At 44.4% G+C, this 13,331-nt stretch overlaps 1 protein-coding gene across 1 annotated transcript; it reads right to left on the bottom strand.

Moving 5' to 3' along the window:
- Nucleotides 1-865: 865 nt before the first annotated feature.
- Nucleotides 866-12,475, bottom strand: Sntn (sentan, cilia apical structure protein). The gene is made up of 3 exons (XM_015494537.2): nucleotides 12,211-12,475; nucleotides 5,245-5,384; nucleotides 866-1,136 (listed from the first exon to the last, which is right to left on the bottom strand). Exons 1-3 carry the CDS (start codon nucleotides 12,413-12,415, stop codon nucleotides 978-980), a joined length of 504 nt encoding a protein of 167 aa, XP_015350023.2. The 5' UTR covers nucleotides 12,416-12,475; the 3' UTR covers nucleotides 866-977.
- Between the last annotated feature and the right edge of the window lie 856 nt (nucleotides 12,476-13,331).

Here is a 13,331-nt window from a genome sequence, read left to right as displayed (position 1 = left end):
ATATATATATATATATATATTTTATTGTAGAAGGACACAATATTTTTATTTTATTTACTTATTTGTATGTGGTGCTCAGAATCGAAACCAATGCCTCACACGTGCTAGGCAAGTGCTCTACCCCTGAGCCACGACCCCAGCCCCTGTGTCTATGTGTGATTTAAATGCAGGAATGCAGGAGGTAGTCATGGGGGTGGTGTGGGTCTTTGGAAGAGGACCACTTTTAGATCATAAAGTTGGTTAAACCATCTTGTTAAACCGTAAGCAGGTGACAGGGATGGTATTGGGGGTATTAATTTTAAAGTCAGGCTTACTTAGGGGTAATTCATAATCACCCTTCTCAGGGTGCAGTGCTAAGAGCTTGACAAATTCCCTTGTGCCTGTTTGTGAACGATCTCATTTCCCACCATGTCCCTGGCATCCAACTGTTTATTTATTATTATTATTATTATTATTTTTAATAGAATATCAGGAAAGCTTTGACCTTTGAACCCAGGTCAGATAATAAACTCTTTTAGCATCCTGTATCCCTTACTGTTATTATAACTATGTTGTATTTGGAAAAAGTGTTCATTGTCCATCTTTTCTGTTGGAGACCTGTCAGCATGCTGGAAGGAGGGGACTGTCTGGTCATTCTTCTGTATCCTTGGCAGCGTCACCGAGTAAATGCTCAACAGACATCATAGAATGAATGAATGAATGAAAGACTCAGTGTCTATGAGAAAAATGCTCTATGTCACTGTGGACTTAGCAAAAGCAGTTGGATATTCATGTATCATGTTGTAAAGCATGGCACACGAGTAAAGGATGATCCAAACATCTCTGACGAGTTATACAAGTCTGAATATCAATAATCAGAACCATCTGAGATTCAGGATCAGTATATTCAACCAATTACAAAAAGAAGGGAAAAAAAATCTTTGATCATTGGACACTGTGCTCAGACGTTATTTTATCTACCCTCATATTTGAAACTGTCACTTGTCATTTTTTGCACTCCAAATATCTTGTAGTAGATCTGACATGACAGTGACGCTCAGGAGCAAGATCATGAAGTCCTCGAAATCAAGCTTATTTTCTGTGTGCTCCTCCAGCTCAGAAAGGATGTCTTGGTAGTTTGACTTGGTTTCCTGTCCCTGCGAGAAGAAAAAGGAAGGAGGAAAAATTTCATTCATTGTGAAAACCTTGGGTTTACAGATAATAAGCACAGATAAATGTTTTCAACAGATAACATGCAGATTGTCACCCGTATTACCAAAGAATGGCATGAAATCTCTTCTTGGGCCGGGCATGGTGGCGTATGCCTGTTATCCCAGCAGTTTGGGAGGCTGAGGCAGGAGGATTGCGAGTTCAAAGCCAGCCTCAGCAATGGAGAGGCCCTAAGCCACTCAGTGAGACCCTGTCTCTAAACAAAACACAAAATAGGGCTGGGGATGGGGCTCAGTGATTGAGTGCCCCTGAGTTCAATCCCTAGTACCCACTCCTCCAAAAAATCAGTTTGTGGGTTATCTCATTTGATCCCTGCAGTGACCTTTCTGAATATGTACTATTATTGTGCCCTCTTCTGATGCTGTATCAGAACTTAGTGATATCGAAGCAACTTTGCCTCAAGCTAAGCAGCTTTGGGTATGGAGCTAAGATGTGTGCACTTGGCTGTCTGATCCTAGAGCTCTGGCTCTAAAACCTGCTGCGCTGTCCTGCCCTTTTCTTGAACACAGATATTGTTGCATTTTCAGATTTTCAAACTATATCCTTTTTTTTTTTTTATGGGAGGCATCTGTTATGTCTTCACCTGAACTGTAAGACCATCCTGCAATACAGGAAAAACGATGCCGAAAGAAAGCAGGTACTGGGGGAGCTTGTTCGGCATTTAGTTTGATCATAAATCAGATCCAAGTTTGTGGTCCTCATAAACAGACCCAATGAAACTATCTGAGTAGCATGTGAGTGGAGAGGCTTCTCAGTGTCAAACCCCTGGATCAATAAAACATAGAAGTCCTTTGGTTCTTCCACCCAACTGTTCCCATTGACTTCAGCCCATGTGCTGGCTGCTCAAAACCCTCCCAGGAGGAGGGAGCGCTTCGGGAATGATGGGGTGCTCCTTTTGCAGGCTGGGACCCTGCTTTATCAGCTTTTTCCCTGCTCTGACTAAAAGACCCGACCAGCACAACTGCACAGGAGGAGAAGTTTATCTAGGGGCTCCCAGTTTCCAAGGTCTCAGTCCCTAGACAGCAGGCTCCATTCTTCGGGGCTCGAGGGGAGGCAGGACATCATGGAGGAAGAGTGTGGTGGAGGGAAGCAGCTCACATGGTGATCAGGAAGCAGAGAGAGACTCCACTCTCCAGAGACAAATAGAGACCCCCAAAGCCATGCCCCCAATGCCCCCTCCTCCAGCCACCCCCACCTGCCTCCAGCCACCACCCAGTTAATCCCATCAGGGGTTCATTCACTGGTTGGGTTGAGGCTCTCACAACCCAGTCATGTCTCCTCTGGACCTTCTTGCACTGTCACATAAGTGAGTTTTGGGGGACACCTCCCATCCAACCATAACACACTGGTTTAGGGAATCTCACAGAACTGGGCTGTTAGGTCAAGGTGGCATTCTGACATCTCTATAAAATTGAACTGTCACCGTTCAGCCTGAGACTGCCTGGGATGAACCATCCTCTGGAGTCCCCTGAACTATGGCCCTGCTCTCTGGTACCTCTCATCTCAAGCAGAGGACAGCATACACTTAAGCCTAGGCATGTCCACTGCAGGCATGGGCTGAGTCTTGGGTTTAGTCTGCACCAAGGGTCAGGAGGTGGAAGGTCTTTCCTAATGACTGCCTTTAATTTTTTCCTTTGATATTCTCAGAGGGATCATCAGTGACATCAAGGTGATGATCCGCTAAGTCTTCATTTTCATGCTTATTAAAAGCCCTCTGAAGCCTTTCCAAGACACCAGCTAGGAAGCCTTTTTTCTCTCTGAGATATGCCATTTATTTTAGCCAAAGATAGAGTGAATATTACATGATTTATTCACACCTCTCTTCTTTAAAGAGTCCACCCAAACTTTTCAATCTCTTGTCAAATTCTGCCTAATATTTCTGCCTAAAAATAACATTTCCTTAAAAACAATGCATCTATAATATAGAACATTTAAGGGAAAAGTGTTTTTATATTTATTTATTTATTGTTTTGTGCTGCAGATTGAACCCAAGGTTGCTTTACCAGAGAGCTACATCTCCAGCCCTTTTTATTTTTTCATTTTTAGATGGGGGTCTCACAGAATTGTTGAGGCTGGCCTCCAACCTGAGATCCTCCTGCCTCAGTCTCCCAAGTAGCTGGAATTACAGGTATGCACCTTTGTGCCCAGGTTGAAAAATGTTTTTAAAAGAATGAATATAAATATAACCCTTACCCCATTACCCAACTATAGCTAACCCTTATTAACATTCCTGTCATTTTTATGTGTACTACACTACACTACACAGACACACACAGACACACACACACACACACACACACACTCTCTCTCTCTTTTGGAATAATCATAGGCTCATAGGAATCAGTACCCTAGAACTGGCTTCTCCCAGTGGGTAACAACTTATATGACTTAGTGCACTAAAACAATATATGTATATGGGTATATGTACATGTACATACATGTGCATTGCACATAAAGAGACTAGTTATCTTTATAGTGTATCAGAGCACCTATAGAAACTTAGAAACATCCTCTATTTTTTTTTCTACTTACCAATAAACATTGGTGGTTTAAGCACACAAATCTTTTATTCTTACACATTTTCCCTAGGCCAGTCTTACCCAAAGTATGAACACGTACTCATGGTAGAAGGTGACGCAGTTTCAGATGACACACGATTAAAGGTTAAGTAAGAATTCATAGTCATCTAGATTTTTAACTCTCTTCCATTTTTGCCCACTGAATTCACGTTTTTTGAATATGATAAAGTAGTCATAAAATGAACGTATGTAGACATAGAGAAAATGTAAAGGAAAAGTTCAAAGTATTGAAGATACAGGCTGTAGACGGATGTGGAAATAAGATGGCATTCAAATGGCCCAAGTGTGAGGCATATGCCCCTCAGTGGTGTAGGTTACTCTCTTTAGGTCTGTGACTGTTTATATACTGCCAATTCTTTTTTGGAGGGGAGGGGATTCAACCAAAGGGTGCTTAACCACTAAGCCACATCTCCAACCCCCCCCTCCCGACTTTTTTTTTGAGACAAGGTCTCACTAAATTGCTGAGGCTGGCCTCTAACTCACAATCCTCCTGCCTCAGCCTCCCGAGCCACTGGGATTACAGGTGTGCCCCGCCAGGCCTGGCCCAACTCTCACTTCTGCATTTCAAACACAGCTCTCTATTCTGCCCTCTCAACTCATGCATCCTGTGGTTTTCTCACTTGAAACTTTCATGGATGTCTGAAAATTGACATATTCTAAGGGAACGACTTCCTTTACTTCCTCCCAGATAGATAACCCCTCCCACCTCAATTCTGCGTATTCTGCGTCTTTCTCTTTTCTGGGAACAGATCCGGCATTGACTTCTTCTCTAACTCAGAAACTGGGCTGTCATTCATGGGCTGTCACAGCCAATCAACTTTCAGATCCCATTCATTCTGTCTTCCAGATGTCCCCTCCCTCAACTGCCCCCCCAGCTCCTGTGATTTCTTAGACTTGGAAAACCATTTCCAGTTTCCTCCAGCTCTTAGGCTGTTGAGATGAGTTAAATTTGGCTTCTTCTGACCTCTCTGGTCTTATCATCCACCACTTCCTACTTCCCACCCCCTCCTTACCAATTGCTCACTCACCTTCCAGGTTCCTGATCTGCCCCGGGGACTTTGCATGTGCATCCCCTCTGCTTGGAAAGCCAGCCTTCCCACTCCTTGCCTGGCTAACTCCTGATCGCTCTTCAGACCTTAGCTATACCTCGGTGTTCCAGGAACCTGCCTCTGACCTCTCGCCCCAACAGTTTTACTCTCACTCCCTGCTCTACTCCTACATGTCTTGTGAACATTCCTAAAGACGGTTTCAGTATATTTCTTTACTCTGCTGGATCATTTGCTTGTTTATTGCCTGAACTTCTGTGCCCCCACTCAATGCCTGGCATGCAGTAGGTGCTCAATAAACATCTGCTGATTGCAACAACTTGATGGGGCCTCGAGCTGGGAGTTGGTGGCTCTTGGGGCCAGCTGTTAAGATGTGGCCCCTATTTATTCATGCAGGAAAATTCTCTTACCTCTGTGAAATTCCTAAATTGAGTTTGCAGCAGATTTTTGGCAGTAGCTTTTCCAAGTTTGCCATCAGGGTCAGAAGAGTTTCGGAAAATCAAAGCGGCAGTAGCAATGGCTTTTTCCAGATCTGAACCCTTCTTTAAAGCTGTGAGGAAAGACATGTGCATTGAGGTCGGCTATCTTGGAAATGACCTTTCCCCAAACAGGGGGCTATCTGTATCTTCCAAGGAAACTCTGGGCAACAGATTTGGGAGGTGTACATCAAAGACACAGTCCCTGGTCCTTTGCCCCCAGCTGGGAGCTGGATACAGAGGTTCCTGATCCTGGATCTTTAAACAGTGCAGAACAAAATTTCCCTTAGTAGCATTTAGAATTGGTAGAATTAGTATGATACTTAACACCTGCTTTCTCGGTAACCTTGGAAAAACACCTCACCTCTACGCCTTGGTCTTTCTGAGTTGTAATTTCATTCAGTTACTTAACATACATTTATGGAACACCTACTATGTGTTGGGCTCTGTTTTAGACAGCTTTCTCGCTGCTGTGAATGAGAGACCTGAGCAGAACAATTGTAGAGGAGGAAAAGTTGATTCGGGGGCTCAGGATTTCAGAGGTCTCAGGCTCCATTCCTCGGGGCTTGAGGGGAGGCAGGACATCATGGAGGAAGAGTGTGGTGGAGGGAAGCAGCTCACATGGTGATCAGGAAGCAGAGAGAGACTCCACTCTCCAGAGACAAAGAGAGACCCCAAAGCCACGCCCCCAATGCCCCCTCCAGCCACACCCACCTGCCTCCAGCCACCGCCCAGTTAATCCCATCAGGGGTCCATTCACTGGTTGGGTTAAGGCTCTCACAGCCCAGTCATGTCTCCTCTGAACCTTCTTGCACCGTCTCACACGTGAGCTCTTGGGGGACACCTCACATCCACACCATAACAGGCTCAGCCTTTGAGGTTAAGGATATCTCCCTTAATAAAACAGAATCCCATTCTTGTGGAATTTCTATTCTGTGTCAGGCACAGCATCCCTTTAAATACAATAAAGGAGAAGGACTTCCAGGACAAGTTCTCTGATATAAAGGAGGATCAGAGGTCTTGCCCCCAGTCAAGGTGATCTCCCAGCTGGTTGGTGTGGCTTGACCTCCTTGACAGGGGCAGCGCTAATTTATTCCTTCCTAGTGGGTAGCAAAGTGAACACGGGAAAATGCACCAAGTACCATCAAAACAGCTCCAGACTCTGAGCTTTTAAAGTCACCTTTGTATCCACTCCTATAGAATCTTCACAGAACACTTTATAGCGGTTAATGTTTAACCTCTACAAATAGAAAGCAAATCTCCGCAGGGCCAAGGGTCCTATCCCGTATCCCTAGTGAATAGCACAAGTATCTGCTAATAAATGCTACTGAATGAATCAGAAAAAGGTAAAGAAACACAGAGTCTCATAGCTTTCAGCAAAGTTCATGTGTCACAAGCAGAGGTTCAAAGAATGATGTGTCATGGGAATAACGTGGCTTCTGTTACATCGCTGTGTGCTTGGTCCTCCGGTCAAGTACTCAGCACGTGAGGTCCCAAGGCAGATGTGGTCTCTGTTCCCGTATGTCTTATGATCATAGTGGTCAAATCAATAAAGATCAAGAGGATATGTATGTCTGTTCATATGTATCTGTTCTTTACTTATGTTTCCATATATGTATCTAGCATGTATATATATATATTAGCAACTTGTGATGTATGAGACTAACGAAATCAAGAGACAGAAACACAATTATAACTTGGGTCTGGGAAGAAAACTACTGAGATAGATAGATGATCTGGAAAGCCCATATGAGTAGATTAATAGGGAGACTTATAGAATGAGAAGGAGCCGCCATGTCAAAGGTGTGTGGGGGTCAAGATGGGGTCGGGGCTTTGTTGAGTGTTTCGACTCAGGGAGCTGCACAGGTGAAGGCTTGTGTCAGAAGGTCTGTTGTGCAAGAGCTGAGGGAAGACGGTTGTTTCTGGAGTCTAGCAGCGGGAACGGTGTTTGCCTGGGACAGGTAGGCGAGGGCTAGATTGGGCAGAGCCTAGAGGCTGTGCGAAGCAATCAAGGTTTTCTTTAAAGTGGGAAGAGAAGCAGGGAAGAGTTTTAAGCACATAAAATTTCAATGAAAGGTGAAGGAAACCGGGTGGGGTGGTGCAGTTCTGTAATCCCAGTGGCTTGGGAGGCTGAAGCAGGAGGATTTCAAGTTCAAGGCCAGCCACAGCAACTTGGGGAGGCCCTGTCTTAAAATAAAATATAACAAAGGGTTGGGGATGTGGCTCATTGGTTAAGTGTCCCTGGGTTCAATCCTCAGTACCAAAAAAAAAAAAAAGAAACTGAAGAATGGAGGAAACATGCGAATTCTTTAGGAGGTAAATACTTATTCTGTAGTTTGGACCAATTGATTTACAAATTAATAATCCAGGATAACTCTGCCAGGCTTTAGGACGGGATGCTCTCCTGGGTCTGAGGATTTTCTTGGAGGCAGTAGTCACTGGCAGTGGGATTTTCTTTTCTTCTTTTTTCATTTTGGTGGTCTGGGGTTTGCTCAGTGCCTCTCACATGCTAGGCAGGTTCTCTACCACTGAGCAATGCCCCCAGCCCCAAAGCAGTGGATCTTCATGCTGAGAGTTGAGTTTGCAAAGCATGATAGGGACCTTCCTTGTTTACTACATGTTGGGGGCCTTTAAACATAATCTTATTTAATGCTTCAAAAACCCCCACAGAGGTGGGTAGTATTTGTGCCTCGATTTCACATATTAGAAACCTGGAAATGGGAGGTTGATCTTAAGCATCTTGAGTTCACATTGCTGAGAAGTGATAAACACAGCTCTTGAAGGTCTTTCTGGCTTCTAGGCTCATGGAACCATCAGCCACTTTAGAACATCTGTTTGCAAGTCCAGTGGTCATGGAAGGCACCATTTTTCCAACCCTCTGGTCAAGTTCAAGTGTAGCTGTGCTCAGCATGGGGACTCCGTCTGGACTTGCCAACTCATCCTTTTTCTATATCTCTGGAAAGGCAGCATGCATTCCCCCCCACCCCATAAACTAGCATATGTTCATGGTAAAAACAGAAGTAGGAAATATTTAAAATAAAAAATAACCAAGAGCCCTGGCTGTCCTACTCACCCTGATGATATTTTGCAAAGCGTTTTAGTTTCCTGTTTTTAGGGTTCTTTAATAAACCCAGCAGGTTGCCTCCAGACTTCTTCTCTTTCTGATGTGTAGACTTGTGAACTGGTTGTGTGAAGGCATATTGCAAAGGTCCAAGTGCAATTAGAAGCATAAGGGATTGCAATTTCTCTGCTGGCGTCTGTTTTTTTTTTGGGGGGGGGTGGGGGAGGATACCGGAAATTGAACTCGGGCACTCGACCACTGAGCCACATCCCCGACCTGATTTTGTAATTTGTTAGAGTCTGTAAACAAGTCAGGATGGCGCCTGGTATTTTGCCAGGGGGAGTGGTTTGTGAGGTGGCACCAGCGAGCCATTAAGTGTGGAGATTCCTTATTGGTTGACTGCTGTATCTAGTTTATGTTAATTAAGATAAGCTGTGTGGAATGTATATATACCCCTCCTGTCCTACAATAAACGGCTCCCACTCCTGCTGTATCAATGTACACAAGTTGCTCGTCACCCCCTGGTTATTTTGCTGCAGCCGGACTGTGGCAGTAATTTATTTAGAGACAGGGTCTCACTGAGTTGCTTAGGGCCTCATTAAGTGGCTGAGGTTGACTTTGAACTTGTGATCCTCCTGCCTCAGCCTCCCAAATTGCTGGGATTAGAGGTGTCCTCCGAGGTGCCCGGCTCTGCTGGTATCTTTCGTTGTCTGCCTTGATTCTGGATTGGGGACAGCAGGGAGGCTGCTCGGCTGGGTTACTTCACGTGACCTCTTCTGCTATTTCCCTCATGCATGTTTTTTACTTTGATACTAATTGGACTGTGTGTGGTTCTCTGAATACCCTAAACCTCCCACAAGTATGTATCAGTGAGTATTTGCTGCTGAGCCCTGTGCTAGTTCTGGGTGTAGAACAATGAACAGCATTTGAGTAATCCCTGACTTTGGGGAGCTCATGTTCTGGTGGACAATAGTAATGAATGATTTTGGAGCCCAGACTCTCCACACCAGTCATTGCTCTCTGGGATGGATGTCTGTCATTCCACTGATGGATTCTTATGTGAGTCCTATAGGGTAGGGTCCTGGTATCATCTACACTTTATAAATGAGAAAATGGAGGCACAGAGAGATTAAGTAGATTACCCAGAGTCACACAGCTAATCTGGTTCCTCACCCCAGTGTACTCTGCCTCTAGGGTTTCTTTATTTTTGGGGGAGTCCTGGTGGGGGAGAGAGTAGCAGGGCTCTTTACCAAATCCCCAAATAGGGTGACATATCCCTTCTTTATGCTTCTATAGGCCCCTAAACATAACTTCTCTATAACCCTAATGCTGTTTGTCAGTCTATTTTCTTTTAAAATGTTTTTATTTGCTCTTTTTAGATATTAAGGACAGTAGAGTATATTTTAACATACATACATGGAGTATAATTTATTCTAATTAGGATTCTGTTCTTGAGGTTGTATAAGATGTGGAGTGTTTACCTGTTTTAATTGTCCTCTGTATCTATGCTGCCCAAAAGATACATAATGTGAGTCATAATCATATTTTAAGTTTTCTGTTAGCTACATTAAAAAACTAAAAAGAATCAGATAAAATACTTTTACTATTTATCTACATATTTTTGGGTACCAGGGATTGAACTCAGGGGTGCTTAACAACTGAGCCACATCCCAGCCCTTTTCATTTTTTATTTTGAGACAGGATCTGGCTAAGTTGCTTAGGGTTTTGCTAAGTTGCAGAGGCTGACCTCAAACTTAGGATCCTCCTACCTCAGCCTCCCAAGCTTCTGGGATTATATGCACATGTCTCTGCAACTGGCTAATAATGTATTTTATTTTGCTTGATATGTGAAATATTATAAATTCAACAGGTCATCAATATAATACATTGAGAGATTTTATAAGTTTTTTCCTACATTTTTTTTCCTACTAATTCTCTTAAATCCACAACTGAATTCAAAGTAATCCCCTTTCCAGTGCTCAGCAGCTCCATGTGGCTTGTGGCTACCATACTGAACAATGCAGCCCTAGACTGTGTGGTCCCTGAGGGCAGTGGCCACATCTGTATTATCTCTGCATCTGTGCCCAGGCCCTGGGTGTTGTGTACACGTGTTAAGCTGAGCTGACTTGAACTTCAGAATGATCCTCTGCCTCTCCCTCCTCCCCTGAGCTGGAACACAGGACACTGAGTCAGATCCTAACACTTTAGTGCCAGAGAAGCACCACTCCTGACGTGACAAGCTGTCGAATCACCTCAGTTGAGAACTTTTCCTAATGTCAGTTACTTTTGCAAGTGAGTAAATGGAAGATCTGTAGCAGAGAAGCCATTTGCCAAAGCTCATGGAGGTAGCCTATGGCAGAATGGACAGCTAGGAACGCCTTTATTCTCTACTCTGGAGGCCAAAAGTTTCCCTATGACTCTGGTGCTTCCCAAACTTTTCACTCCAAATCCGCCCTGGGCGTTAGAGGTATATAGGTACTCACCCTGCACTCCAACTGCTCAGGCAGGTCAGGGCATAAACCAAGAGAATGAGCGCTCAATTCCATGATCTGTGCACGTTTGATTTCAGTGAATAACAGTTAAAATGACGTACTGTTGAATAAAAACACATTCTAGGAAGCTGAGTTGTGTTTACCCTGTGGTTTGTTAAGGCATGAGATTACATGTGGTTTGTTTAAGGAGTCTGGGGCTAGGAATGGTGTGTGTGTGTGTGTGGGGTAGGGGACAGGGGAGAGGTTAGTGGGGTTTAAATAGTTATAATCCCCCTTCAACCTTCCAGGGGGAAAAGTTGTCTTTAAAAATCTGCTGGAATAATTCTCAAAAGAGCCTGGAGGATAGATGCGGTGGCACACACCTGTGATTCAGCAGCTCGGGAGGCTGAGGCAGGAGGATCGCAAGTTCAAAGCTAACCTCAGTAACTTTAAGGAGGTCCTAAGCAACTTAGTGAGACCCTGTCTCTAAACAAAATTAACAAAAAAATTCCAAAAGGGCTGGGGATGTGGCTCAGTGGTTGAGCACCCCTGGATTCAATCCCTGGTACCAAATTGAAAAAAAAAAAAAAAAACTGTCTGGAATTGTGTACCCTTTAGAAATAGAAACTACGAGTCCATTGTGTTAGATAGTGTAAACAGTATTTACATCAAGGGGGAGATTTGTTTAAATAAAAATCTCAAGACTCTCTTCTGGAGAGAGTGGCCAGCCGTCTAGGAAGAAAACCAGCTGCAAAGGAGAAACATCCAGCTGTGCTTCTTCCTCTGTAAACATGTTCAGCCACGCATTTCGGGATGAGCATGATCCGCCACGCATTTCGGGATGAGCATGATCCAAGTTTGTGAGTGTTTTCTCTTCTGTTGCTATTTATCCACAGCAATGTTGTTCACTCTAAAGATGCCTTACCTATGCAATTGAATTTCAAGGGCAAATAGTTCCACTTTGGGAGTTGGCCACACGGTTGTCACTCAATGAACAGGTAGCCGAGAGTCGGTCACATCCTGAGTTCCTCTGAGTGTTTGTAAGTCAGATGCTCAGCATCCTCCTCTGAATATCCTGAGGATGCTGCCCATGGGGAAGCTTTTGGATACCATGGGAAAAACGGGGATCCATCAGGGAGCCATAGTCTACTCTTAGCTTTTGCCTTTAATGGTCTCATTTGGGGAAAATCATTGCTGTCACTGAACCCCAGTTCCCAAACCTTTCAGAAAACCTTCATGAATGTTCGGTGATGTGTCTACAGGTTCCTTCCATCTCTGGTATTCTTGCATGGACTACTATTCTAACTCACTCTAGGCACGCCATCACTGTAGAGAGGAAACCCACACATCAGTCACCTCACACCTTACCTTTAATTGAAGCCAGTTGCTTGGATATTGAAATGCTGCCAACAAAATGAAAGAAAAGTAATGATTCTGGGACTTGGAGATATTGATATGAGCATCTAAAGCAAAGCAATACAACGATTGGAAAATCTCTGCTTTTCAATAGATATTCACCGAGCATTCTAGGGCTGCAGCTGTCTGTCGACCCGAATCCTTTGTTCTCCTGCATGTCGTCTAGAAGTACTTGAACGTGGCCGTACCCCAGCCACACATCCCTATCTTCCTCAGAGTTAAGTGGCCATGTGACTGGGGCCAAAGAGAAGAAAACACCTTCTGCTTTAGTCAGTTTTTTTTTTTTTTGCTGTGAATCAGAGACCTGAAAAGAACAATTTTAGAGGAGGAAAAGTTTATTTGGGGCTCACGGTTTCTGAGGCCTCAGTCCATAGACAGCAGGCTCCATTCCTTGAGGCCACATGTCTAGAACTCCCAATCTGAACTGTCATATAGGAACAATCCTGGGCCATGGGAATACATTGGGTCATGATAGAGACCTATTCCTTTGGGGCTTCAAGTCCACTGCAGAAGACAGATACTAAAGAAGTAACTCCATAAAGAATAATAATGGAAAAGCACCCACGGAGAGCAGAGAGGGCGAGCCTTGTCTGCAGGCAGGGTGTGGCATTTTGCCTGAGTCTAAGGAATCAGTAGGTGAGGAAGGGGCAAGAGGGTTTCCTGCAGAAGGAACAGTGTGTGCTAAAGCGTTAAGGTGGGAGAAAGTGGGGCTTGGTGGAAGGACCGAAGGAAACACAGTGATTGGAACCTGGAGAAAGCAGTGGAAGATGAAGTCAGGAGCCAGGGCCAGAGAGCAGGCTGAGCTTTGGAGGTCTGTGGTTATTATCTCAAGGGCAATGAAGTACAGGGTCAGGTTTGCACTTGGGAAATTATTTCACCTGCTAATCAGAGGTGGATCGGAAGGCAGGCCCAGTGGCACCTGTCTGCAATCCCAGCGGCTCAGGAGACTGAGGCAAGAGGATCATGAATGAGTTCCAAGCCAGCCTCAGCAACTTAGCAAGGCTCTAAGCAACTCAGTGAGATGCTGTCTCTAAATAAAATATAAAAATGGCTGGGGATGGGGCTTCGTGGTT

Source organism: Marmota marmota, unplaced genomic scaffold (genome assembly GCF_001458135.2).
Source record: "Marmota marmota marmota unplaced genomic scaffold, marMar, whole genome shotgun sequence".
NCBI lineage: Eukaryota > Metazoa > Chordata > Mammalia > Rodentia > Sciuridae > Marmota > Marmota marmota.
This window is presented reverse-complemented; position numbering and strand designations above follow the sequence as displayed.

What these genes read in the sequence shown, in the direction of transcription:
- Sntn (XM_015494537.2), bottom strand. Translation starts at nt 12,415, where the DNA reads ATGCAGGAGAACAAAGGATTCGGGTCGACAGACAGCTGCAGCCCTAGA. An exon ending in GCAACTGGCTTCAATTAAAG is followed by an intron (nt 5,385 to 12,210) that starts GTAAGGTGTGAG and finishes CTTTCCTCACAG; the next exon opens with CTTTAAAGAAGGGTTCAGAT. An exon ending in AATTTAGGAATTTCACAGAG is followed by an intron (nt 1,137 to 5,244) that starts GTAAGAGAATTT and finishes TTCTTCTCGCAG; the next exon opens with GGACAGGAAACCAAGTCAAA.